The sequence below is a fragment of the Sycon ciliatum genome, chromosome 3, assembly GCF_964019385.1.
Source record: "Sycon ciliatum chromosome 3, ocSycCili1.1, whole genome shotgun sequence".
Taxonomy (NCBI): domain Eukaryota; kingdom Metazoa; phylum Porifera; class Calcarea; order Leucosolenida; family Sycettidae; genus Sycon; species Sycon ciliatum.
The window spans coordinates 25,478,481-25,505,626 of NC_088645.1; the positions used below are offsets into that span (position 1 = coordinate 25,478,481).

Below are 27,146 nucleotides of genomic sequence, written 5' to 3' on the forward strand. Positions count from 1 at the left end.
GGAGGGAGGGTCAAAACTAAACTTTTTCGTTCCGTGAAAAGTATCCATAATGCCGGACAGCCCCTAACTGCTTTGCCTATTCTTGTCTACACTGATATTTCCTGCAGGATCCTGCATAGCCGGGGAGATTTCCAGCCCTGAGAATACATGCAGCTGCGACAAGGACTACCACGGCACAATATGCAACCAAAGTAGGTCTGCCTATAAGCTGCTACTGTGCCTGCTACTGTGGCTGCTACTGTGGCTGCTACTGTGGCTGCTGCTACTGTGGCTGCTGCTACTGTGGCTGCTGCTACTGTGGCTGCTACTGTGGCTGCTGCTACTGTGGCTGCTGCTACTGTGGCTGCTACTGTGCCTGCTGCTACTGTGGCTGCTGCTACTGTGGCTGCTACTGTGCCTGCTGCTGCTACTGTGGCTGCTACTGTAGCTGCTACTGTGGCTGCTACTGTGGCTGCTACTGTGGCTGCTACTGTGACTGCTACTGTGGCTGCTACTGTGGCTACCGTGGCTGCTACTGTAGCTGCTACTGTGGCTGCTACTGTGGCTGCTACTGTGGCTGCTACTGTGGCTGCTACTGTGGCTGCTGCTGTGGCTGCTACTGTGGCTGCTACTGTGACTGCTACTGTGGCTGCTACTGTGGCTACTGTGGCTGCTACTGTAGCTGCTACTGTGGCTGCTACTGTGACTGCTACTGTGACTGCTACTGTGGCTGCTACTGTGGCTACTGTGGCTGCTACTGTAGCTGCTACTGTGGCTGCTACTGTGGCTGCTACTGTGGCTGCTACTGTGGCTGCTACTGTGGCTGCTGCTGTGGCTGCTACTGTGGCTGCTACTGTGACTGCTACTGTGGCTGCTACTGTGGCTACTGTGGCTGCTACTGTAGCTGCTACTGTGGCTGCTACTGTGGCTACTGTGGCTGCTGCTGCGGCTGCTGTTCTAGCTTCTGCTTGAATTGTTCGGTTGCTGTTCTGATTCTGTGTTGTGACAACAACGTGCTGTAATTCCACAAAATTTTCGCGTCCAAATTTCGGCCTCCAGGGCCAAAACACATTGGGGCCGCATTAAAATTTCAGCCGTTACTGCTGCTGCTGCCTGTATACACTGTCACATTGAGCCTTGCAAAACAAGATTGCGGCCGCAATAAATTTTAGGCCAAAATGCCCAGGCCGAAAATAGCCGAATTTACCCGAAAATAGACATGCGCCGAATATTTGTTGACTTTAATACAGTACTATGCAGACCATTGCAGAAGTTCAATTACCTTTCCCAGTCCTATGCAAGGTTCCTCAGGAAAAGCTGCGCGTGAAAGGTTTCAATGCAATAGACACCAAACAAACACATTCGCATAATAGATGTCCTCCTTTGCCAGGTTCTCCTTCACGGTCCTGGCAAGGGTGATGAGTGAAATCAATCCCAGTCAAAAATAGGCCATTGAAGCCTCTGCAGCATTGTAAAATGCCATTAAATCCAGTCTACCGGCATGTTCGTCACCAAATGTGACAAATCCCATGATACGGGGCTACTGCGGGGACTGGCGTAGTGAGTACCAGAGAGTAGTAAAATACTGGTATTTTACTACTCCCTGGTGAGCACCCTGTCCGACTGCACAGGCTAGAGTGGTGAGCTACGGATCTGCGCCTACATTGTACTTGAAAAGTATAGACCTCTGGTTTCAAAAAATTGTTAGGCCAGCATCTATACCACAAAAATCTGTGATCACTTTGTGTGCATTGAATTTCTGAAAAGGTGCGTTTTATTATCCAACGCAGCCACTTACACAGTAAAACTTCACTTCTCAACTCCAAAAAACGGTCTCTTTACCGCGATTCAAACCAAAATTAAAATTAACATCAGGCCAAACTAAAAAAGGTGTGTGGTTCGACTAACATGGACATTTTTTACGGGCGGGCGGGCGGATTTTTTTTAAATATATTTTTAGTACATGTAAATACACTGTACTGCCTTTAGACACCCAGTTGAAAGTAAGTTCGGGAACTACTTCGAAGTACAAATTGTACAATGTACCGGTACATGTATTGCTAGTTTGGTGTCGGCGTGCACGAATACATGGGCTTTTTTCATCGACGCTTCCTGTGCTTGCACACATGGAGCAGCAACTTACCGGTACAGGTGAAATATCGTTCCCAATACACGAGGAAAGTGCAATCTCGTCTGTCCTTCATCCCAAAACTGAAGGCCGTCCTTAATCTGGAACGAGGCAATCACTCTCAACCAGACGGTCACTTCAAAATAAGTCTCGCCAGTCTGCCGGTGGTCGTATCGAGTAGACTCTACTACCAGCACAAGGCAGCAGTCGTACCACTCACTGCACTGCACTGCAGTACAACTACAAGTCAAGTCCAAAAGGAGCCGCCTGCGTCCGCAGACTCACGCTGCACAGCACGTAGACGTGGACGTGTTCAGTCCACGTACGTCAGTCACACGACAGCCCGCCGAAAAAAAGTTACGGTCGGGCTGAAAAATGTACGGTCGGTCGGGTGAGTCGAACCACAGACTTTTTTCAGTGTGGCCTTACCCCAAATTTTCGGGCCTGGATAAGGAGACAATTCATTTAATAGTACATTACTCTGATGATGGGCCAAGCAATTTGGTGTAATGTTAATTTTAAATTTGGTTTGAATCGCGGTAAAGAGACCGTTTTTTCGAGTTGAGAAGTGAAGTTCAAATTGACCAGTATTGCCGAAAATACGGTATAATCGGATGCTTGTTCCGTGTTGTGGACTATGGCGAGTAGCGGGCACTGCCTCTCCTCAACTAATCCTATAGAGCCTTTGAACGTATATTATACGTATTTGTAACATGACCGTGCAGAGTAGCCATGTTGGTTCCAAACCCACTAAGCCTCTTCATCTATAGACAGGCCCGCCGGAACCGGTCCGCTTGGTCAGGTCCCTGCAAGATCAACTTTTTGACCACCAACGCCTGTTTACGGCAATAATGAATTTAATAATTATGTAAAAAAGCCAACGTGGAGACAATAATCTTAATAATGCAGTGAATAAAACTATAATTATGTGCACTCATATCACAACCATTGGGACGATTCAAGTATTCCAGAACGTTTTCTTGTCACAATTATCAATGGAATTCGTGACTTCGTTCTGGAATACTTGAATCGTCTCGAAGGTTGTGATATGAGTGCACATTATAGTTTTATTCATTGCATTATTAATTAAAGAATTGATTTCTCTTTATCCGATCCCCGTGGCTGTATTTCTTCTTCCCTTATTGGCAACAGGCCATCGTGAGAATAAAGGATTTCAAAAGAAAGACTATGATGTGACCGGACCTATCAAAATTTCTTCCGGAAATCCTGAAAGGTCACATGATGACGGCCATGTTGGTTCCAATGTCCACATGCCATTATTGTCACTATCCACACGGATTAATGTTGTCACGTGACGAAGATGTGAAGCCCCTCTAGAGAAGAGATTTGAGGGCAATGTTTAATGGTTTGCTGGTACAGTGTTGCTTGTTGATCGGCCATTGTTTTGTGACTTTATGCTTTCCAGTCTGGTGTCAAGGAAAACGACTCCAACTGGTTCTACCATCTGCTCCAGTGGCAGGTAAACACGGCATTGCCGCTTGTGACGCGATTGATAAAAGCATCGGCGAGTGGACTATAATGCCCAAGCAGCTGCAACCGTGTGCGCAGACGTTTGTGCGGAGGTTGGGGCTGCAGTATGCTGAGCACACGCCCCTGACGTCCTTCACGCAGGAAGGCAGAGTTCACGTGAGCAACGGCATCTCCACGTGGGCCGCAAGCCTCGCGGATCGTCAGCCTGTTTTCTGCCTGTTCCGTAAGTCTGTGAAGATGGTGAATGTACAGTGCATTTCAAAACTATAGACGCGTAGGGTTTTTGAAATATTTCAAATTTGGCTGGAACTTTTTGAGAATAGTTTTCGGAATATTGCTCAGGATCGCTCCACAATTACTCTCATATAGTTTCTAAAGGATTGGATAACAGACGCCCAATTTGGAAAAATTTATGCACAAAGTGATCACAGATTTTATGTGGTATAGATGCTGGCATAACGGTTTTTGCCTAGGTACGCGTCTATAGTTTTGAAGATGGTGAATGTACATGCACCGCTACTCTGGCCATTGTAACATGACAATGTCTGTAGTACTAGTATCTCGGGTTGTTCTGCTTTTAAACTATTTGAAAAAAAGTTTTTTGAGAGAAATACCTGCTGGCACGTGAGGTAGATAATTTTACACTGCAACCACTGCTATCCCTGTGTTTCCAACATCATAGACAAGAGTCAACAAGTTCAGATTACAAGGTGTGGCCCAATCAATGTTTTTAGACCTTAGCCAAAGAAGGTACCTATTAGAATGTTCTGTGCTCGGATCATTTGTTTAATGTCGAAGGTTACACTGCAGGAGCATTGCGCAGCTGTACTTCCTGGGAGCTGATAGCAATCCGACACCTGCCATGATGTTGTGATTGTCCCTGTTTGCAAGAGCACTGGCACTGGCAAGCAATATTCATCTCTCTCTTTCTCTCTCTCTCTCTCTCTCTCTCTCTCTCTCTCGCTCTCGCTCTGTCTCTCTCGCTCTCGCTCTGTCTCTCTCGCTCGCTCTCTCTCTTTCTCTCTCTCTCTCTCTCTCTCTCTCTGTGTGTCTCGCCCTCTCTCTCTCGCTCTCTCTCTCTCTCTCTCTCTCTCTCTCTGTCTCTCTCTCTCTCTCTCTCTCCCTCTCTCTCCATCTCTCTTTCTCTCTCTCTCTGTTTCTCTCTCTCTCTCTGTTTCTCTCTCTCTCTCTCCCTCTCTCTCTCTCGCGCGCGCGCTCCCGCTCTGTTGTGTTCGTGCCGTGACTCGGTTTCAGAGGATGCGTGTACATCAGGCAAGCTCGTCTGCAATCCGCCGGCCAAATGCACTATCGCAGGTGCGTACTCTGCAACGTGTGTCTGTCCGGGAGGCGACCCACAAACAGCTGACAGGAACTGTGATGGTGAGTGCTTGGAGGTAGAAATTGGTATGATATGAGCTCTCGGCTTTCCTTTTTCCAATTACTCTTTGTATGCCAATCTTGAATGCAGGATAGAGAGAGCGTATAAAGTAATGTTGAAGTAAAATTTAAGAAAACATAACACAACTTTATATAATATAATATAATAGTGTACACAATTACGTTCTGTTTGTTTGTTCGTTTGGCCATTTAGTCAGGGACGTTAGCCGCAATTCCCGGCCTGTTCATCAGTGATTGGCTTAGTTGTTGGAGATATTGTTCCTACTTGGAGTTCTGTTGCTGGTGTGATGAATGGCGAAGGTGGTGAGAGAGTAGGGGTTTAAACTACAGTGGTCATTTCATATTCCAGCACCATTTGTGCTCCGGAAATTCTGCTGGATTAGGGAGGGTGCTGCAATGTGCGTGAATAGGACATTTCGGTTGTTGAAAATTATGCTGGTTTAAAGCGGTTGCTGGTGTATAAATTGCTGAATTAAAGAGGGACGCCGGCACTAGTAAACCAACGTTTGGCTATTTGTTTCCTGAGACATTGTTCTGTGTGACCTTGGTGTGTGCCTATACCTGTAGTTCTGCCCAGCCTGAAGAGCCCGCAGCAGCAACACAGGTTCCACCGTCTTCTGTATGGTGAAGGAGCTCTGCTGCGCTGTTCGTTCAGCGGCCGTGTACTAGAGGGCATTGAGTGGGAGAACAGCGATGCTAGCACGCCCCTTGACGGTCCCAATGTTGCCAAGAATACTTGGGTAAGCATTACACGTACGGTCAACCTTGCGAATGATGACAGCGACCGCCCGATCGTGCACGAGAAAGGTGCCGTTGTGCGCGATTTGCCGCTATTTGCGAGTTGTTGAAACGGTATGCAATCAAATAGTCATTATAGGTGTGAATATGGTGTCGCTATTGGCGCCGAGTTGTTATTTTACTGCAAGATGTTGACTGTCCAACATTGCATGTACAACTTCATTTTGGCAATTGAAGATTCACTAGCACCATTGATTGTACAAGAGTTAAGCTAGCCAGAAGAAGTCCAGGGTTAACAGGTGCCGTAATGTCGCGTATAAAAGCAGGTGCTTACAGCCGTATAAGCCGGTGCTCAAACCATGCTTCTATTCAAAACAAGCTTCTACGTCAACATCTTCAGTCTACACTGTACAGTGCACATTGTCATGCATGTAGTGTGCACATATAATATTATGTACTTGCACGTATGCTTCTATTCAAATCATGCTTCTGTCTCACGGCGCTCTTCAAAAAATCGGCTTCTATTCAAGTCATGCTTCTATACGGGTCATGCTTTTCTATGCTACACTACGGTATGTATGCTTCAAATAGAAAGCTCAGAGCTAGGATAACCAGTATCAAGGTATCCGCCCTGGAACTGAAGGTAAAACGTGCACCTTCAAGCAGCCGGGCATGATGGCAACAGAGCCAAGCACTATGTGACATACGTGTACCCACCAACCGAACTAAAGCTGGTACACACACACACACACACACACACACACACACACACACCGCACTAGGATTTCCGCTCGGTTTTGTAATGACCAGTTTATTGCATCACAGATGCTGTTCATCATGCAGCATCATAAGTCCGCGATTACCATCCTTCCTTATCTCGTGTTGCAGGTATCGGCTGATGGAGTCACCCATAGCCAAGTCTTCTTCTCACCTAAATCCAATCTTACATGGGTATCGTGCTCTGCACGGAACTCTCGTGGCACTGTCCGCGCACTCCATGTCGTGATCGCCGAAGCGGCCAGCCATGGCGAGTTTGGTGAAGCAGGTATGGGACAAAAAAATGCAATCATGTCCATGATGAAAAAGGAGAAGGACAAAATGTTACGAGTTATGACTAACTGTCCACCCATGTAACCAGATCTTATACAGTGGCAGCGAGTGCAACAAAATGGCACAAAACTGACAAGGAGTACCGAGACATTCATTCGTTACATTTTTTCCTTCTCCTTTTTTCACCATAATTTAATTGGCTCGCCATCCGAGTTCAATCCTCTGCCATGTTGTATATTAATGTTGCACAGTGAAACCTGTCTAAGACGACCGCTCAAGAGACCTTCAAAATGCGGTCTGTCTTACCAGGTGGACTCCTTATCCAGGTCCAGGGTCATTTGGCTGGAAATAGCATCCCTTGGTGGTCCTGCCTGCAGTGGTTGTCTGGGACAGGTGGTCGCCTTATCCGAGTACTGTAAATATACAAAATTTCGGCGCTGCAAAATTCCGGCACTTCACGATTTTTGACATTTCGGCGGCGATTTATTTTCGGCGTGGGGTAGAGGGCATGGTATAGTGCGACAGATGCTGTGAAAATTTTCATCGGCGTTTTGGGTCGGTGCCGAATATAGCCGAAATAAATAGCTGCCGAAAATTTGTATATTTACAGTAGTTGCTTTGACTGGTTTTACTCTACTGTCATACTGTCATACAGGTACTGTTATGCTGTTATATTGTTACTCTGTTATAGTACTGTTACTCATGTGAAGTCTACACCGTGATTGTTTTCGTCAAATATCATAATTATCTTCTCTTTTCTCTCTCTGCCGCGGTGCTTTTTGTCACTCCATTGTCGTGAGTTCCCTTTGGAACGTAGACGAGAATTATTATTATTATTATTATTGTGGAAGAGAAAAGACATATGGATACGAGTTAAGAGTAACTCTCCATCACTGTAACATGATACTATATACAGTCAGAAAGTGCAATAACTAGGCACAAAACTGACAGAGTACTGAAACATTCGACGTCCTGACACCTAGCTTCAACACATCTCCGTAGCGCTAACCGACAGCCTTCCAACTTGGAAGGTTCAAGGTTATGGAAAAGACCAAAGAGGGGAAGGCAAGCGCAACGAAAACGAGCAAAAGCTACAGTCCCAACGGAACAAAGAATGTCGATTGTTACTGGACGATGACGAGACCAGTACGATATTTGACAAAGCGGTCTAACTACAATTCGAAGCAGCAAAGCAGCACACCACCCAACTTGGGTGGGTCATAAATATCAAAGATAAGTAAAGAAGGGGAAGCTTTGCGAAAACGAATTGTACAAGCCGAAAGCCAAACTCCTACAGTACTCCTCATGCATGACATTGTGATGGACTAGTTGACTACAAAACAAGTTGTTTCACACGACGTTCGAATTGTAGTTAGACCGCTTTGTCAAATATCGTACTGGTCTCGTCATCGTCCAGTAACAATCGACATTCTTTGTTCCGTTGGGACTGTAGCTTTTGCTCGTTTTCGTTGCGCTTGCCTTCCCCTCTTTGGTCTTTTCCATAACCTTGAACCTTCCAAGTTGGAAGGCTGTCGGTTAGCGCTACGGAGATGTGTTGAAGCTAGGTGTCAGGACGTCGAATGTTTCAGTACTCTGTCAGTTTTGTGCCTAGTTATTGCACTTTCTGACTGTATATAGTATCATGTTACAGTGATGGAGAGTTACTCTTAACTCGTATCCATATGTCTTTTCTCTTCCACATTTATTTATGGCTCAACATCCGAGTTTCAAATTGCACACCTGATGAGCCGTCACGAACCATACGGCGAAACGTACGTCGTGTGAAACAACTTGTTTTGTAGTCAACTAGTCCATCACAATGTCATGCATGAGGAGTACTGTAGGAGTTTGGCTTTCGGCTTGTACAATTCGTTTTCGCAAAGCTTCCCCTTCTTTACTTATCTTTGATATTTATGACCCACCCAAGTTGGGTGGTGTGCTGCTTTGCTGCTTCGAATTGTAGTTAGACCGCTTTGTCAAATATCGTACTGGTCTCGTCATCGTCCAGTAACAATCGACATTCTTTGTTCCGTTGGGACTGTAGCTTTTGCTCGTTTTCGTTGCGCTTGCCTTCCCCTCTTTGGTCTTTTCCATAACCTTGAACCTTCCAAGTTGGAAGGCTGTCGGTTAGCGCTACGGAGATGTGTTGAAGCTAGGTGTCAGGACGTCGAATGTTTCAGTACTCTGTCAGTTTTGTGCCTAGTTATTGCACTTTCTGACTGTATATAGTATCATGTTACAGTGATGGAGAGTTACTCTTAACTCGTATCCATATGTCTTTTCTCTTCCACATTTATTTATGGCTCAACATCCGAGTTTCAAATTATTATTATTATTATTATTATTATTATTATTATTATTATTATTATTATTATTATTATTATTATTATTATTGAATTGTTTGCAGGCAACCTGCCTACACTCAAGAGAGCACTGCATTTCACACAAATCCATTGGTATCGTTACAACGTTTCGGTCTTTATGACCATCATCAGGAATGAAGTGGACATGGAAAGAACAGCAGTATAAAAGAAGGAGGCAAGCAAGCAAAGCGCGGTACATAGTGACAGCGCGCGTAGAGAAGTGCAAAGCACGTCATGGCGGGTGTGCATTACTACATATACATGACAACACAAGCACAAACGGCGAGGAAAGTAGATACTGCGCTACAGCAGTGATAACAGCCCAGTTCCAGTCTCACACCACCAGTGAGGTGTCTAGAGCCCCGCGCCACTCGCAGTAAGGTGGTGTTATAGCAGATCCCAGCCACTGTTATTGTTAATTTCCGGGGATCGCTCCCTGATATTGATCGCCTCCCGGATCCTCCTCCTGGGGCGGTCACGCTCAGAACCGAGAACCCGGATACCTGAGAAAGCCGTTGCTCCCAATGGCAATGGGTCAGATGCATGCTTGGCCGCGAAATGCTCACCCAGCGCGGTGCCGCTCACTGTGTTGCGTGCGTCGTCGTTGTGTTCTTTTGTCCTGGTAGCGAGGCTGCGGTACGTCTCTCCGACATATTTATCACCACATTTGCACTCCAGGTGGTATACAACATTTCGCTCCGTGCATGCCCCCGAACCGGACATGCAGGCGACACAAGCAGCTTTGGGCCGCCCCCGTTTACGGGGCCTGGACGGGTCTACATACCTGCGGCATGGTGGTTTGCGGAGGGCAGACGTGCAAATCATAGAACTTAGACGGCGGTTCCTGTAAATCAGCTGGGCATTTATCTTGTACTTCCGGAGTAATTTATGAATTTTGTTGTGGATATACTCGGTGTGAAACGGTAGGTTGAGGGTGACACGGTATTCATTCTGCACTCTGACACGTCGGGGGCGCATAGCTCGTTCACGTGCCGAAACTATAACTGACTCTGGGAAGTTGTTGAATTTTAGGATGTTGGTTACTTTTTCTTCACTTCTTTTTAGGGTGTCGGCATCGGAGGATAGGCGGACGGCACGCAGGAACTCAGAGGAAGCAATTGCTTTCTTTTGCTGGTTGGGAACTGACGAGTTGTAGTCTGATACCAGTCCGCTGTGACATGGCTTGCGATATAGTTCATAGGATATAGATCCATCTGGTGAGACATGGACGGTCGTGTCCATGAAATTGATTGAGCCAGTCAACTCCGTGGATTGGTGAGTGAATTTAATATTAGGATCGGCATTATTGAAGTGATCTAGGAAACTCTGCAGAAGTTCCGGACCGAGGTTCCACACAATGAAAACATCATCGATGTAGCGCTTGTACAGAACTGGGCTGGCAGGTGCACCTAAAAAGAAGTGAAGAAAAAGTAACCAACATCCTAAAATTCAACAACTTCCCAGAGTCAGTTATAGTTTCGGCACGTGAACGAGCTATGCGCCCCCGACGTGTCAGAGTGCAGAATGAATACCGTGTCACCCTCAACCTACCGTTTCACACCGAGTATATCCACAACAAAATTCATAAATTACTCCGGAAGTACAAGATAAATGCCCAGCTGATTTACAGGAACCGCCGTCTAAGTTCTATGATTTGCACGTCTGCCCTCCGCAAACCACCATGCCGCAGGTATGTAGACCCGTCCAGGCCCCGTAAACGGGGGCGGCCCAAAGCTGCTTGTGTCGCCTGCATGTCCGGTTCGGGGGCATGCACGGAGCGAAATGTTGTATACCACCTGGAGTGCAAATGTGGTGATAAATATGTCGGAGAGACGTACCGCAGCCTCGCTACCAGGACAAAAGAACACAACGACGACGCACGCAACACAGTGAGCGGCACCGCGCTGGGTGAGCATTTCGCGGCCAAGCATGCATCTGACCCATTGCCATTGGGAGCAACGGCTTTCTCAGGTATCCGGGTTCTCGGTTCTGAGCGTGACCGCCCCAGGAGGAGGATCCGGGAGGCGATCAATATCAGGGAGCGATCCCCGGAAATTAACAATAACAGTGGCTGGGATCTGCTATAACACCACCTTACTGCGAGTGGCGCGGGGCTCTAGACACCTCACTGGTGGTGTGAGACTGGAACTGGGCTGTTATCACTGCTGTAGCGCAGTATCTACTTTCCTCGCCGTTTGTGCTTGTGTTGTCATGTATATGTAGTAATGCACACCCGCCATGACGTGCTTTGCACTTCTCTACGCGCGCTGTCACTATGTACCGCGCTTTGCTTGCTTGCCTCCTTCTTTTATACTGCTGTTCTTTCCATGTCCACTTCATTCCTGATGATGGTCATAAAGACCGAAACGTTGTAACGATACCAATGGATTTGTGTGAAATGCAGTGCTCTCTTGAGTGTAGGCAGGTTGCCTGCAAACAATTCAAGTATAATGAAGCTGCGTGAAGCGTCCTTCAAAATTTTGATTATTATTATTATTATTATTATTATTATGAAGTGCAAGCCTCTTTTACGGGCAAAAATTAACACAATGTATTAAAATGCAATACAACATACACTGGAGAAGAAATCAGGAAAATAAAATATGAGCTCAAAAATGGAACGAAAAATAGCAAATAGAATCAAAACTCACGATGGAATCAAACTCACGATGGAATCAAACTCATGATGGAAACTACAAAACCCAATGAGTTGGAAAACCAACCACAGAATTAGATATTGGGAATAGAGTCAGACACAACAACGACCGAAATCAGTACACCAAAAATCTGTCCTACAAAAAAACAAAGGAACAAGAAAAACAAGAAAGACGAAGTACAAAGAATCCCCAAAAAAGAGGGGAGAACGGGATGAAAGAGGACCGGAGAGCGGCAAACCCCAGGAGGACTTAGCGTCACGTAGTGGCGGGAATGCGGGCCTCCACAGAAACAGCATCCACATCCGCCGCCAGACCAGGTGCACGGAATGCACGGCGACTCCCACGAACCATCAGGACGGAGTCGCAGACAAGGCTGAAAGCCAGGTCCGTCCGCAGCTTTCCCATCACGAGGGGATAAGGCTGCGAGAGCTTGGTGGAGAGCTTCGTTCCGAGCAGCTTCAGGAACCGGGTGGCCTCCTTCGCCAGGGCACCAGCGGAAGACAGGACGATCGGGGTGAATGACGCGTGCTCAACTTCCCGGATCCGGGCACCGTATGCCGACTGCTTCTGACGCTCGTGCCATTGGAACACCTCAGCCAGCGGGCGAGATCGGTACGACTGTGCGTTGGGATAGAACACCCTTACATCAAAAAATGCATCAGTCTGTACCGACCAAAACCCCCTGGCCTTGATGTCCGGTCTGGCGTCGTCCGCAGTGAGCAGGGCAGGACCATGGTCAAACGTGCGGACCGTCGGTAGAGGTTGCAGCGGTGGCTCCAGCTGCACATCCTCAGACACTTGAGAAAGAAGTTGGCCCAGGTAGTTGCGGACATGGTTGTGCCGGTGGATGGGATAGCCGCCCAACTTGCAGATCATTGCGTGGTCGATGGTGAACGGCTGGCCGCATGGACACTCGGTAGGTGAACCGTGGATGGTGAGGCCATACCGAATGCATAGGGCATCAACGAAGGACCGCCGGTCGAGGGAGTATCCATGCTCGCGAACAGGAAGACAGGTCAGCCATGCACCTGTTCCCTTGGCCTGGAGGTGCTCCAGAAGCATTGGTGGTAGGGCCTCTGGACCAGCTGTCTGCAGGACGGTCTTGGTTGTCACAGACTGGGCTTGCTTGGCAGCAGCCTTGGCGGCGCAAATGGCTGCTGGGTCCACGCTGTAGAGGGAGGACTGGTCCGCGATAAGTTGCTGGAGACTGCTCGTGATGGACAGAGATGCTGTCCGCTGTTGCGGGGCAGCCTCAACTGGATTGAGCACTGCAAGGCCACCATGACGCACAGGCAGAGCAAGAAGGCTGCGTAGAGGGGCAGGGACGACTGGCACACCCAATAGAGCTGGCAACAAGACGGAGCGAAGAGAGGACTCGAGAGGCTCGAAGACGTCTGGTGCACAGCTCGACACGCGCATCAGGAATGTCCAGCGGTGACGGTACCCAAAGACCAGTGCGGCATACACGGCTTGGGGCTCGGCCTCGGCCACGTTCGCCAGCTCACGCATCTCAGATGCCCAAGCCTCCACTCGAGCATTGCAAAATGTTGTCTTGAAGGCTTCCGAGCCCAGAGGAGCACCCAGGTAGGGGCGGCCCTCCGTGGTGATGTGGACATTGGTGTCGGCGAATGCAGCGTTCGCAGCATCGAGATGCTCGGGCTTGACAACCAGCCAAGTCTTGGCAGCGTTTGGATAGTAGCCGAATGTTGGGCCAAGTTGACAGATCTGGTCCCACCAGGTGCGAAGGCGCCGCAGCAGGCCAGCGGCTCCCGCGTCATCGGCATACCATAGCTGGATGGTCGAGGCGTCCGGTCGAGCAGCGGACGCACCGACGCCGGCTGGTCTCTCAGGCGATTCGCGGTCATGCACCGTGCCAGCTGGAGAGTCGTCCATACGGGCGGTGGCGAGGGTAGTGACGAGTGGCGTAATGGCAATAGCGTAGAGGGGCATGGCCAGTGGGCAGCCTTGCGTGGTGCCTTCAGCAGACCAGATGACCGTACCGCTGACGTGGAGAGGTACTGTGCTGCGGTAAAAGTTTTTCGAAATTGTTGCTATTGATGGACATAGTAGGTGGATGTTGTGGAGCATAGCTGCACGGTTCAGGGAGTTGAACGCGTTGGTAGCATCGACCAGGAGTGCTCCCTCTGTGTTGCTGCTGTCAAAGTGGCGACACAGGGCATGTGCAGCGGCCTCCGCCCCACCCTCCTGCCCAGCACAGGTTTGAATATTATTATTATTATTATTATTATTACTATTATTATTATTATTATTATTATTATTATTATTATTATTATTATTATTATTATTATTATTATTATTGACTGGTTTGAGGGAAAGAGACAAACGGGAAAAGTCTGAAGAAAAAATTGACTGTCACCACCAGGACTCGAACCAGGGACCCTCGCTTGTAGCCAGCGATGCTCTAACCACTGAGCTATGGTGTAGTCGTCATCCCAGCAGAGGCCGTTCAACATTTTCTTCAGACTTCGTAACATTATTATTATTATTATTATTTTAATATGGCAATAAGTAGGACGAGCTGAAGCGACATGTGGACTACTTTATTAACAATGTAAGCGATGGAGACGATGCAAGAAACAACCTAAAGGGTAAGGAAAAATACATGTAAGAAGAAAAAGGGCAATGGAAAAAAAGATGATTCGAAAAAGTGCTCGTCATGGTTATCTTTTGCAGTTACAAGTTTTGGAAGCTGTTTGTCAGCGCATTCATAAGCCGAATTTGTGTGTCCAGAAAGATAGTGTTATTACCCTAAAATTGTTCAAATAATGTTCTGTTGTGTAGTGTGGCAACGTTGTTGCCACTTGTGCCTAAATGTGTTTTGTCACCTTCTTGTTTATTATTGTTATTATTATCATTCGTTCTCACTTTTTTTGTTTTTGTTTTTTGTTGCTGATACACACTTGTCACGCTTAGTTCTTACTTGTATACCCTTGTTTTCTGCACACTTTTGTGAGAAATCGCACTTCGATATTCTAGTGCTGTCATTGTATCGTGTCACCCTACCTTGATTGCTATATTATTTCCTTTGTTCTCATTTTGTTCTTTAGTACAACGGTGATTCCTGAAGAGTGTTGTACGAAAACTTGTTCGAATCATCTTTTTTTTCCATTGCCCTTTTTCTTCTTACATGTATTTTTCCTTACCCTTTAGGTTGTTTCTTGCATCGTCTCCATCGCTTACATTGTTAATAAAGTAGTCCACATGTCGCTTCAGCTCGTCCTACTTATTGCCATATTAAAATTATTGTCTCCTCGTCGAATTTTTAAATTATTATTATTATTATTATTATTATAGTACTGTATGTGCCATAGAGGAAGGGTGTAACAAGTAGTGTTGAAACGAATAATCGAATAATCGAATAATTTAGAATATTCGTGGGGTGAACGAATAATCGAATAGTCGTAGGAATTATCAGAAATCGAAAAAAAAAAAAAAAAAAAAAAAAAAAAACCATCTATGCTCAGTGCTGACCCTACTCATCGGATATTTGCACTGCGTAGATCTGCTCGTAGTATTTCTTCTCAATCACTTTTCTTCCAAGGTTTAATCTCCTATCGGTATCTAGTAATACATGTACTTCTGTTCTTTCCATACGAGGGAAACATGGATGCAGTGAATGTGATTTTCGGTCTTTGTCCCTTTTCGACCAAGACCCTATGCAGAGCTGGATCAGGCGTTGCACACTCTGGGGGGTTATGTACTTTTGGCGGTACAGGTTAACCGGTTTTGCACCTCCACATAACAAAATCCGATAATCAGCAAAAAAATTATTTAAAAAACTACTTAAAAAGTGCTGAAAAAGTGTTGAAAAATGCCATCATGCGTATGATAGAATATAGATTATTTGTTCGATGGAGGGCGAAATTATTCGATAGATTATTCGTTCGAAGAATCCGTGTTCGGTTTAAACACTAGTAACAAGCAAAGAGGTTACACAGGAAATACATACCACATCCCAGTCGAAGCCATTCCGAAAGTCAAGGAGTTGGTACGCCAACAGCTTAGTGAGTATATAGGTGATCATCTGGCGGAGAGATTCGTTCGGGCATATTGGTGATGGAAGCGCTGCGGGAGATGATGGTAAACGGCTCCACAGCATGCTGGCTCTGCGGACATAGAGAGGAGGACAGCATACACCATGATAGCTAATATTGAGTTCGTTTGATCTTCTGGTACTCGATTGTCACTCCACCAGAGAGTTACAGCCGTTGTTGGTTGCCATTTGCTCAGGGTTGGTCCTTGAGCATCAATTCGTACCAGGGAGTCAAGGCATGTCCCAGAAAGTCCCCATTGCTAGCTGGTCTTGATGTACCTGAACGTCGATTAGCGGATCCTCAGTCTCAGCACGGCCACTGGATATCGGAAGTCGGAACAGTAGGCAGCGGACCAGGCCAGGGGTGCTCCGCCAGAGTGCTGTCTGGGAGATTTCCATCAGACAATTTCGTGGCTGTCTGTCCGGCTCTGGTAGCATTGCGTATATGCCACCATGTCAAGCCCAGCACGCTGCCTGGGAGAATCCTTTAAACTATTTCCGCCAGCCAATATCGTGAATGTTCTCCAGGATCAGGTAACATTGCATATTAGCCACCGTGTCATCTCACTCCAGTGGCGTGGTTTCTAACAAGCCCAAGAGACTGTACTCCAAGCCTGGCACTGATGCTACAATGGATCCTAGTAGCGCTCGCTGAGGCACTCAACCGCACTGTCCGTCAAGGGACTGGGTTGGAGTGTGATACAGCTACTGATGAGTTCAGTACTTTCTCACACAATGTACCGGACGTTACATGTCTAGTTGTGTAGGACTAGGCATGCGTGCGTGTCTGTGTGGTTGCATATAATTGTGTTTGTCTCTTTGTGTCTACATGTGTGTGGGTCTCTCTCTTCTCTTCTCTCTCTCTCTCTCTCTCTCTCTCTCTCTCTCTCTCTCTCTCTCTCTCTCTCTCTTTCTCTCTCTCTCTCCCTCTCTCTCTTCTGTTTCTCTCTCTCTCTCTCTCTCTCTCTTTCTCTCTCTCTCTCTCTCTCTCTCTCTCTATCTATCTATCTCTCTCTCTCTCTCTCTCTCTCTCTATCTCTATCTCTCTCTCTATCTCACTCTCTCTCTCTCTTCTGTCTCTCTCTCCACGTACATGTGCATGTGTACATGCATGTGATCCAGGCACGAAATTGAGCAATTCTGCAAATGGGGCATTGGCCGCCGTCTGCTCTTTACTGGGTATTGCTCTGATCGCCACCGTTAGCTTCCTTGTTGTCCAGAAGAAGTCACCTGAGCACATTGAACAGATGAATCAGATGCGTATCAGGCTTCAAGGTGTGTATGGGCTTGTTATAGTCTTGGAAAACACATGATGCCTCTTGTGCTGCACAGGCAGAACATTTTGCCGGTGAATAATTCCGTCCAATGCCAAAGCAAGGGAGCTTGTCCGGTTGAAGATTTAGTTCATGACCAAATTAATGTAGTCCGAACACGCCTGGGACGAAAAGACGAAAACGAGAGAGCTTTGAAGCTCAGGGCCCTGCGCTATGCTTGTTGCCTAGCTCATCGTGCATGTTGTTAGAACTGATGAAAATGCTTTTTCCTTTGATTAGCTACATCATTGTATTGCAAAAACGTTTCAATGAGATACTGAAGTAACGCCTTCTGCATAGCTGACCCTGCCGATCACGGGCGTTCTGAAGTGGACGGGATGTCTGTCCTGACGTTTCCTGGGACCGGCGCTGACTCTGCCGATCACGGGCGTTCTTCTTCTTATCATTACTATACTGACGGCAACTAACATCCATTCTGATTGCATTTACTCGTCTCCCTACTTCGTATTTCTTTCCAGAAAATCTCCCCATACAGCAGGGAGTCGTTTACATTATTATTATGACTCCCTGCTATACATCTACATGACTGTATATACGTTATAATTATTATGGTATCGGCGTACATGCGATTCCCGGGCTGGTCGACAGGCGGCCCAGCCAGCCTGCTAGTGGGATCTCGGCCTCGCACACAAATCCACACAAAATGTTACTGCACTGAATGTATTCCCCCGATACACTTCGCATATATACTCATTCTCTTGATGGTACCGTACTCTTGATGGTATGGGACAGGTACCGGATAGCGCCAGGCATGTCGATGGCACAAACAAACAAAAATACTGTGGCCAGCTGTCTTGACGGGATGTCTGTCCTGACGTTTCCTGGGACCGGCGCGCTGACTCTGGCGATCACGGGCGTTCTTCTTCTTCTTCTTCTTATTATTATACTGACGGCAACTAACATCCATTCTGATGCATTACTCGTCTCCCTACTTCGTATTTCTTTCCAGAAAATCTCCCCATACAGCAGGGAGTCGTTTACATATTATGACTCCCTGCTATACATCTACATGACTGTATATACGTTATAATTATTATGGTATCGGCGTCCATGCGATTCCCGGGCTGGTCGACAGGCGACCCAGCCAGCCTGCTAGTGGGATCTCGGCCTCGCACACAAATCCACACAAAATGTTACTGCACTGAATGCATTCCCCCGATACACTTCGCATATATACTCATTCCCTTCATGGTACCGTACTCTTGATGGTACGGGACAGGTACGGGATAGCGCCAGACATGTCGATGGCACAAACAAACAAAAATATTGTGGCCAGCTGTCTTTGCTGGTACGGTACAGTACGGGACAGATACGGGATAGCGCCAGGCGTGACACAAACAAACAAACACACAAACAAACACCAAATTAAAGCTGTGTGGACCCTGGCTAGCGCCAGACGTTACTGAAGTAACGTCTTCTGCATAGCTACGGGAATAAATTCCAGACAACTAGTTCTGCTTGTTCAGTGTCTTGTCAGGCTCTCTGCTGCTTGATCTATGATTGCGCTGTGTAAGTACCGTATTTCCCCGATTGTATAAAGGCGGACTCGATTGTAAGTCGCACCCCCACTTTGAGGTTTGAACCACATTGTTTCAATACATGCACATAAGCAGGATGTCACTCTCGATTGTAAGTCACATCCCCTTCTTTGCCCTAGAAGTTTAGTGTAAAAAGGTGTAAGACTTGTATTCGGAGAAATACGGCACCACAAGAGCAACTAGTGCCTCTTCTTGGTTTGCAGCCAGACATTTCAACTGAGATCATGATATGCTGCAAGGTTGTGTAAGTTGATGATGTGCTCTCAGCTCCTGGCGCTGCGTCAACCCAAGCACCGGCAATCGTTCTTGCCTCCTGCGTGGAGGCTGGTCTGGCTTGGCGGTTAAGTCAATACAGAGTGGCTACGCGTCGTGTGTAGTCTCCATGGTGAATGTGTAGCCTCGTGTGTAGTCTCCATGGCGAATGTGTCGCCTCGTGTGTAGTCTCCATGGCGAATGTGTCCTCTCGTGTGTAGTCTCCATGGCGAATGTGTCGTCTCGTGTGTAGTCTCCATGGCGAATGTGTAGTCTCGTGTGTAGTCTCCATGGCGATTGTGTAGTCTCGTGTGTAGTCTCCATGGTGAATGTGTAGCCTTGTGTGTAGTCTCTATGGCGAATGTGTAGCCTCGTGTGTAGTCTCCATGGTGAATGTGTAGTCTCGTGTGTAGTCTCCATGACGAATGTGTCGTCTCGTGTGTAGTTTCCATGGCGAATGTGTAGTCTCGTGTGTAGTTTCCATGGCGAATGTGCTGCATGCCTTGCAGCAAGAGTACATGAGACCCAGAGTGTGCAGTTTGGATGGGTTGGTGTCACGGCGAAATTCCGGGATTACATCGTTTTAGTGATGTGGTGCGTGCAAGCGAGATTCAAGCAGCTCAGTTGTACGCACTACGCCACTTCCCGCTGCTTATCAACACCAGCTATGATGTAATCCCGGAATTTCTTTGTTAATTTCGCCGTGACAGACACCCATGCAGAAAATGTCACAAGCAGCACGTTCTAGGTTTTATGCACTGTATAATTTCACGAATTTTCGTTGTACTTTATTTTCGGTACTTTCGGTGCATCTGTTTCATACCTAAAATTTCAATACACCGAACAAACACTAACACACATAATCCAATAGGGAATCTGCTTCTCTGTACCTAAGATTTCTGTTCACTTAACCTGGCCTTTTTGCCCTCATACCAAAAATATTGAACACCGAAAAATTCTGAAATTTGAGTGCTCTTGCTTACCAGTCAGAACGTCTGCAGGCCTGAGTGGATGACAATCATATGGAAACAGGGGGCAGGGGTTACAGAATCTGGTAATAGAAACCTCTACCGAAATTTGCTTTCTGCTTGAATTCATAGCTATACTATCCAACTCAATCTCTGCTCAATAATGCGCTTCAACCAGTGACGTCATTGAAATGAAGTTACTCGACTTGTGTTGCAATAACCAGTGAAATTTCCTTTGTGTGCACTCTACATTGTTTTCTCAACTTGTTTGCGTTGCTTGTATTTACCGTAAAGTACCGTTGATCCGCCCCCACGCCATGTCGCTTCCCAGCTAGGTTTTGGGCAGGGGGGCGGGAATTAGATCAAGGCTGTCAAGTGCAGTACGATGTACAACAACGTAGAAGTTCAGACTCGATGTGCTGGATTGTGCACATTTTCATCCTGGATTGGCAAATTGTGTGTACAGCAGTGCATGCGTCGGTTCAACATCGTATTTTCGTTGTATACGCCGAAGTCGCTTCACAGGTAGAAAACCGACAGGGGGCGGGAATTAGAGATGGGGCGGATCAACGGTACTTTACGGTATTTTTGTTTTTGTCTTATCACCTTTTCCTCTATTCTTACATTGTTCTTGCTGACACACACACACACACACACACATGCACACACACACACACACACACACACACACACACACACACACACACACACACACACACACACACACACACACACATATGCAACGCTTAGCTCTCATACTTTTTTTCCTTTTCCTTTTTTTGCGTGGCTACAGGAATTGTGAAGGAAAGTGTAGAGCAGCTGAAGAAAAGAACTCAGGAATTAAGACAAGCAGCATTTGCACAGCCGGTCCCCTCTGACCCAGACCCAGACCCGGAGCCATGTCTGCCTCTCAAGAAGGGCCCAGGTAAGCCGCGCACGTTGTCCGATCGCTGATATGGCCTTCCACCACTAACATTGGGTATGGCTGATTTCTACAGTATGCATTTGTTATAACCCTTCCTCTTCTCAATCTATATGTTATAATTTTGCAGATATATTCCCAGTAAGGGCCGATTCCCACTACGGTACCGTGAGTGCCGTGCCGACGATTTGGGTAGGTCACGTGTACCCCACGGTATGAGCTTGAAGCTGAGAGTGATTTACACCTGCGCACTGTCGTTCCGTGCATTCCGTCGGCAGGCCGAATCACCATTTTTACCAATTTCTGACTTTGGTCTGGAGGGAAAATAGCGGGGGAGATGATTGGAGAAAGCTCAAAATCAACCAATCGAAAAGCCAAAAGCCAAGAAAACACTTCGTACCACTAATACAAAAGAAAGAAAAAAACTTCCTATCAGGAAGTAGTAAAATACCTACTACCGTATATTCTCTATTATAAGCGCCGTGCTTATATTTTTCAACACCCCTCTACCCCGCGCTTGTATTGGAGACCGCGCTTATATTAGAGACTGCGCTTATATTTTTTCAACCAATACAATCCTTACAGAGCAAGAAGAAATACATGCTAGATATCATGCATGCAGCATTGATTTCGAACAAGACCGTGCTTATAATAGAGACCGTGCTTATAATGTTTCGAAAGGTGCTCACAGAGTGCTAGTATTAGAGACTGTGCTAGTAATGGAGACCTGTGCTTATAATAGAGAATATACGGTACACACTGTATTCGACCTCACGGAATACCACGGCATGCCATTTCCACCCCCCAGAGACCCTCGGCACCGGAATCTCCACGGCGCGGTACGGCATGACCCACGGAATGAACTCGCACCAAAACTGCCCCTCACGTGAGCAAATCACCATGGGTACTCACGGCACGGCACTCACGGTACCGTAGTGGGAATCGGCCCTAAGCCATGAACGGAGACCCCCTCGACTTAGGCCTCGGCCTTTGGGGAATCCATAAATAAAATTAAAAAAACAAAAACATTCCTCATTCTGTGCATTGAATCCATGCCATAGATCCTTGAGGATGGTGGCGCTTCTACGGTTGTGTAAAACTCAGCCTGATCGTGTCTCACCCAAATCTTGAAAATATCTTTTTGGGCTTCTAAATATTTTCACGTGCCGTTGTAGCACTCTCCATTTCAAATTGAAGGAAAATTCAGAGAAAGACATTGGTATCGGGGTGGGGGCGGGGCGGGGGGAGGGGCAGGAGGGGGGGGGGTGATGAGACAGGCAACACAGTTAGGGAAACACCTTCACTGCAAGAGAGTGAGTAAGAGGCAGGCCCGGCGGAATCGGTACGGTTGGTCAGGCCACGGCCGGACCAGCTTTTTGGCCACCAAACGTGTATATACTGCCCAGGAGATCATGTGTATACCCGCCATATCATACTCAAACTGTATGAAAGGCTAGGTATGGCCGGACCAATCAGAAATTGCTTGTCCTGTGAGGGAATGCATCTCAGTGAAGGAAGCGGTTGCTGTTGAAACTTCGGGGAACTAACTTCGTGATTGAAAGACATGGCGTGAACAGAATCCAACATAGAAAGGAGTTTAACTCGGATGGTGAGCCAATTAAATTATGGTGAAAAGGGCTGTATAAGATCTGGTTGCGTTGGTGGGCAGTTAGTCATAACTCGTAACATTTTGTCCTTCTCCTTTTTCACCATAGAAAGGAGTTTGATTTTTTGTGGTTTGGGTGAGATCCAGTCAGGCTGAGTGTTCTCCATGCGTAGGAGCAACACCACGCTCAAGGGTCAAGGAAGCAAAACCACTCTTAGGCCACGCGGGGTTTTCTATGTTTCGCGTCACCTCGATGAAATCAATGAGGGAGGGCGAAAAAAATAAAGCCATCCAAAAAAAACAGTGTATGTGCATTGCATTTGTGTACAGTGAAGCGACGCGGCACTGTTCATGTACATGAATACATGAGTGTATCCCCTCTGCCATGCTTGTGGTCCAAACACAGGCGGCATGATGATTGTGTGACTTGCGGCCCCAGGTTATTACGCACACATGTACAGTCCTGGCAACTGAAATCCGACCCCCCCTACCGTCTCTTACGAATCGCTAACGCGGCTAGCGCACCGCTAGGGGGGGTCGGATTTCAGTTGCCAGCACTGTACATATGCATGTGTGTGAGCTGAGTACAATCATGCGATAAATAGAACAAAATATTTAATTGATGCCAACATAATAGTTACGTGTAACAATCATGTTCGGGTTTTTTTCCTTTTGGGTTACATTTTCCGGTTTTCTGGGTTTGTATGAAATTTGTATTGCATTTTCAAAACAAAACAAAATTGTTCTGTTTTTTTTAACTCCGGCTGTGAAATACATGCGCACGGGGGACGCGAAACACAGATAAAAAACCGTGTGGCTTATTTTGAATTTGTCAAAAAATTGATATTGTTCTTCAATTGGTGCCAGCCAAAGGAAAGCCAAGACATTTTGGTATTACAAAATCATGAATATGCTGTATATTCGCGAATTGGCACCGTGCATAAATAATCAACTAGCGCCATAACGAACTTGGCGCTGCGCTTCGAACCTGCAGATTTGTCACACGCGCCATTCGTTGTTCACCACAGCGGTGCATACCACCAGGAAATCATGAATCCTCATGTGCATGTGTGTGTGTGTGTGTGTGTTTGTGATTCACATGGCTTCGCCAGTTGTGTGTATTAGACAGTTATCTGGCGCAAGTCTTGATCTGTCTCATTCAGTTCTTGTTCGCTATCGTTGCTATAAGAGAAAATCTGTGGGTGCACATCCAGTGCATTGGCGGATTTGCGTGTATCTCTTGCGACGGGCGTATACATGGTACATGGTGTGTGTTTGTGTGTAGCGTGCACAATTTTGTTTTCAGTCTCCAACGTGGAAATCATATTGATGCTGTACTGTAGTCTTGGCTACAAGTACTTTATGGCGACACTGAGCATTGACTTGATTGGTGCAATTCTGGGCATTCGGCTAACCACCTGACTGTTAAAAGCACCTCACCTCTTCATGGGCTCAGAATGTCAAAGCGCCTGGGCACTGAGTCACAAAATATGCGCCATACAATTTTAAAACTCGGATATTGAGCCAATAATAAAAGTAGAAAGGAAAAGGACATATGGAAACGAGTTAAGAGTAACTCTCCACCACTCTCCACTCCTCCCCTCTTTGGTCTTTCCATAACCTTGAACCTTCCAAGTTGGAAGGCTGTCGGTTAGCGCTACGGAGATGTGTTGAAGCTAGGTGTCAGGACGTCGAATGTCTCAGTACTCTGTCAGTTTTGTGCCTAGTTGTTGCACTTTCTGACTGTATATAGTATCTAGTTAAAGTGGTGGAGAGTTACTCTTAACTCGTTTCCATATGTCCTTTTCCTTTCTACTCATACAATTTTAGAATTTGTATTGGACTGCGTTCAGCTTTGGTAGCACTCGTGAACAAAAATTTGAAAGGCTGTCACTTTCTGAATCTTTCACCGATTTTTATGAAAGGTCTAAGGTTCATTTTTTGCTGAATATGACCAAAAATATTATAGTTCCTGAAGACCCTGCACTATGGTGTTTTTCAGTTATTTTAGCTTTGGATATACCAGGGGCGTCGGACACGGTACGGTCACTATGGTATTGACCTTACCACTTTTTTCCCCGGGTACCCTGTGAATCCATACAATACACTGATCTGGGATCTAAATTTCCAAAATTTTCCGCTTTAATAGCCACCACTCCCCCACGAGAGAAAATGTACTTCAGATGGTTGACCGTGCCACACTAAAATACCTTCCGACGCCCCTGTATACAATACCTGGACTAGAAGTGCATGGCCACTGGAGACTGTTCTTCAAAAAAGAAGTTGCACAACACTTCAAAAGTGTTGAAGTTAAAACTAAACTGAGAGGCTTTGTCTGTGTGAACAGGAAGGGCCAACAAGTTACTGAAGTACGAGTTATGACTAACATGTAGGTCCTTTCTTTGTACATGAATACTTATGGCTCAACATGCGAGTTTTTGTGGTAGATTTTTCTAGTGACCAGAAAAAAAACAAATACCACTACTATTTGATGGACCTACTGAAGGTGGCATCAACAAATAATGCAAGTTTTGTTTATTCGTTTGTTTGTCACCTGCTGCTGCTGCAGTTCACGCTGTCCTGCAGCAAGAAGAAGAGGATATCTACAACAACGACAATTCCAATCACAACATCTCTGTGCAGATACTGGCCGGCAAGAATGCAGCGGTGGCACGAGGGCCGGCCGTGGAGAACCAGGACAGCGTGGACTCCAACGGAATTTACGACAACATCCCGGCACAGAAGAGAAGCCCTCCGGCGGTTAAACAGGCCTCGGAGTCGATCAAGCAGGACAGCGTCGACTCCAACGAAGTGTACGACAACATACCCACGCTGAAGAAAAGAAATACTGCCTCTGCCGCCGCCCCCGAACCAGCATCGAGGACAGGCCACGCACCGCCAGTGCCAGCATCGAGAGTGCCATCAAAGGTACCAGCTGCCAAAGAAGCCAAGAGCGGCAGCATCCCAGCAGCGGCCAAGGGAAAGAAGAGTGCGTCGGTGAAAAGAAGCGAGACAAATGCGTCGAACTGCAGCACCCCGGTTACGGCTGGCGCCGCCACTGCAGCTGCTCAGGATGAAGCGCTGTACGGCAATGGCCAAGTCATGTCCATTGATGAAGACGAGTACGGCATCGTGGATGCACCATCGTCGCGCATAGTGCCGATACTGCCAGGCGAGAGAGATCCTGCTCCAGTGCCGGGCAGTGCCGCTGGCAAATCTCCGCGGGGCAGCGTTTGCAGCGAGTTGGGCCTGTTGAGTGACACTGCTTTCGCCCTTGACGCAAGCTCCGATGAGAACGGGCGGATCGCCAGACCAGCCGCACAGGACCCGTCAGAAATTATCTACATGGGCGACATTCTAGGCGAGGAGGAGTATGGCAATATCGAAATCTGCCGCCAGACCGATGTAGAGGAGGAAAACTTGTACGAGCAGGACATAGCCCAGCATTGCATGCTGCGGCAGAAGGAAAGCGTAGACAATTGCAGCACGCTGCCGGGTATCTACAGTAACACGTCGCCCAGGGGGAGCGTGTCCAGCGAATGCGCCCTGCTGTGAGCTGCCAGGGAGAAACCGGGCCCAAGCCGTTCGCAGCACTACTCGTGACTACCTGTGTTGTGCACAGCCGCCGTCACCAACACCAAATTGTGCTCTTCAAAGCTGGGCGACCCGTAGCGTGTGGACGGCGTGGCGTTCTACAGCTGCGTTTGTCCGTCAGCTCGGTATGCTGGCTGCTTCTCGGTCGCCATGCCAACAACTCTTGGTAGGTAGTCTGATGACGTAATCAAATGTTTGCTGTCGCGGAGAGCAGTCCAATGCCGCACACACAAATACAGTACACAACTGCAGCTGTCTATACAGTTTAAACCGTTATGAAGTATGACGTCTACTCCTCAGTTATTATATTTTATTCTCCTATTCCCGTTGAACACTCGTGCATTTTCTTATGCTTGCAATTGTACTACATCGCTAATGCCACAATTTGATTTGCCCCCTAATTGCCGCTCAGGTATCTATCCCCAAGGCCTTTGCAAGGTGTGTAGCCTTCTCCTTGGCCTCTCAACCCCAGCCTCTCTCTCTCTCTCTCTCTCTCTCTCTCTCTCTCTCTCTCTCTCTCTCTCTCTCTCTCTCTCTCTCTCTCTCTCTCTCTCTCTCTCTCTCTCTCTCTCTCTCTCTCTCTCTCTCTCTCTCTCTCTCTCTCTCTCTCTCTTGTGGCTTGCAGACAACGTTTTCAATAGGTTTTCCCCTTGTGTAACCCCCCCCCCCCCCCCCGGCCTCACAGCGTGGCTTTGGCTTGGCCATCTGTCCTGGCCCACGTTTCTCCTGTTTGCTAATTTCCCACCCCGGCAGACACTGTCTATGCGTTGTCGTCATTTATATATTCCTTGCGATTTTTGCTCGTCGGAATTCTTGACACTGGCCCATTGCACCCACTTAACTTATATGCCAAGAGTTCACATACCGGATTGACCAAGACATCCATTATAATTCCGTTGGTCTCATTCCAAGAATAAGTGGAATTATTTATTATTGCTAGTACACTAATGCCTCATTTATCTGGGTGGTCCAGGACCGGGCACTGTCCGTAACTCGGAAACACATACATTTTCATGGGGGGAAAGGCCATAGATATTCGCTACGTCGTTCATCCAGTCACTACTATCTCCACAC

The 27,146-nt window shown here is 47.0% G+C and overlaps 1 protein-coding gene across 1 annotated transcript; it reads left to right on the forward strand.

Moving 5' to 3' along the window:
• Positions 1–111: 111 nt before the first annotated feature.
• Positions 112–26,539, forward strand: LOC135812603 (uncharacterized). Its single transcript, XM_065325917.1, has 8 exons — positions 112–191; positions 3,534–3,821; positions 4,853–4,978; positions 5,564–5,736; positions 6,623–6,779; positions 16,981–17,133; positions 20,744–20,875; positions 25,048–26,539. The coding sequence occupies exons 2-8, from the start codon at positions 3,647–3,649 to the stop codon at positions 26,031–26,033; spliced, it is 1,902 nt and encodes a 633-aa protein (XP_065181989.1). The 5' UTR covers positions 112–191; positions 3,534–3,646; the 3' UTR covers positions 26,034–26,539.
• The last annotated feature ends 607 nt before the right edge of the window (positions 26,540–27,146 follow it).

Coding starts and splice junctions, on each gene's coding strand:
- LOC135812603 (XM_065325917.1), top strand. CDS start 3,647: ATGCCCAAGCAGCTGCAACCGTGTGCGCAGACGTTTGTGCGGAGGTTG. Junction 4,979..5,563: donor AGCTGACAGGAACTGTGATG/GTGAGTGCTTGG, acceptor CTATACCTGTAG/TTCTGCCCAGCCTGAAGAGC. Junction 6,780..16,980: donor TGGCGAGTTTGGTGAAGCAG/GTATGGGACAAA, acceptor CATGTGATCCAG/GCACGAAATTGAGCAATTCT.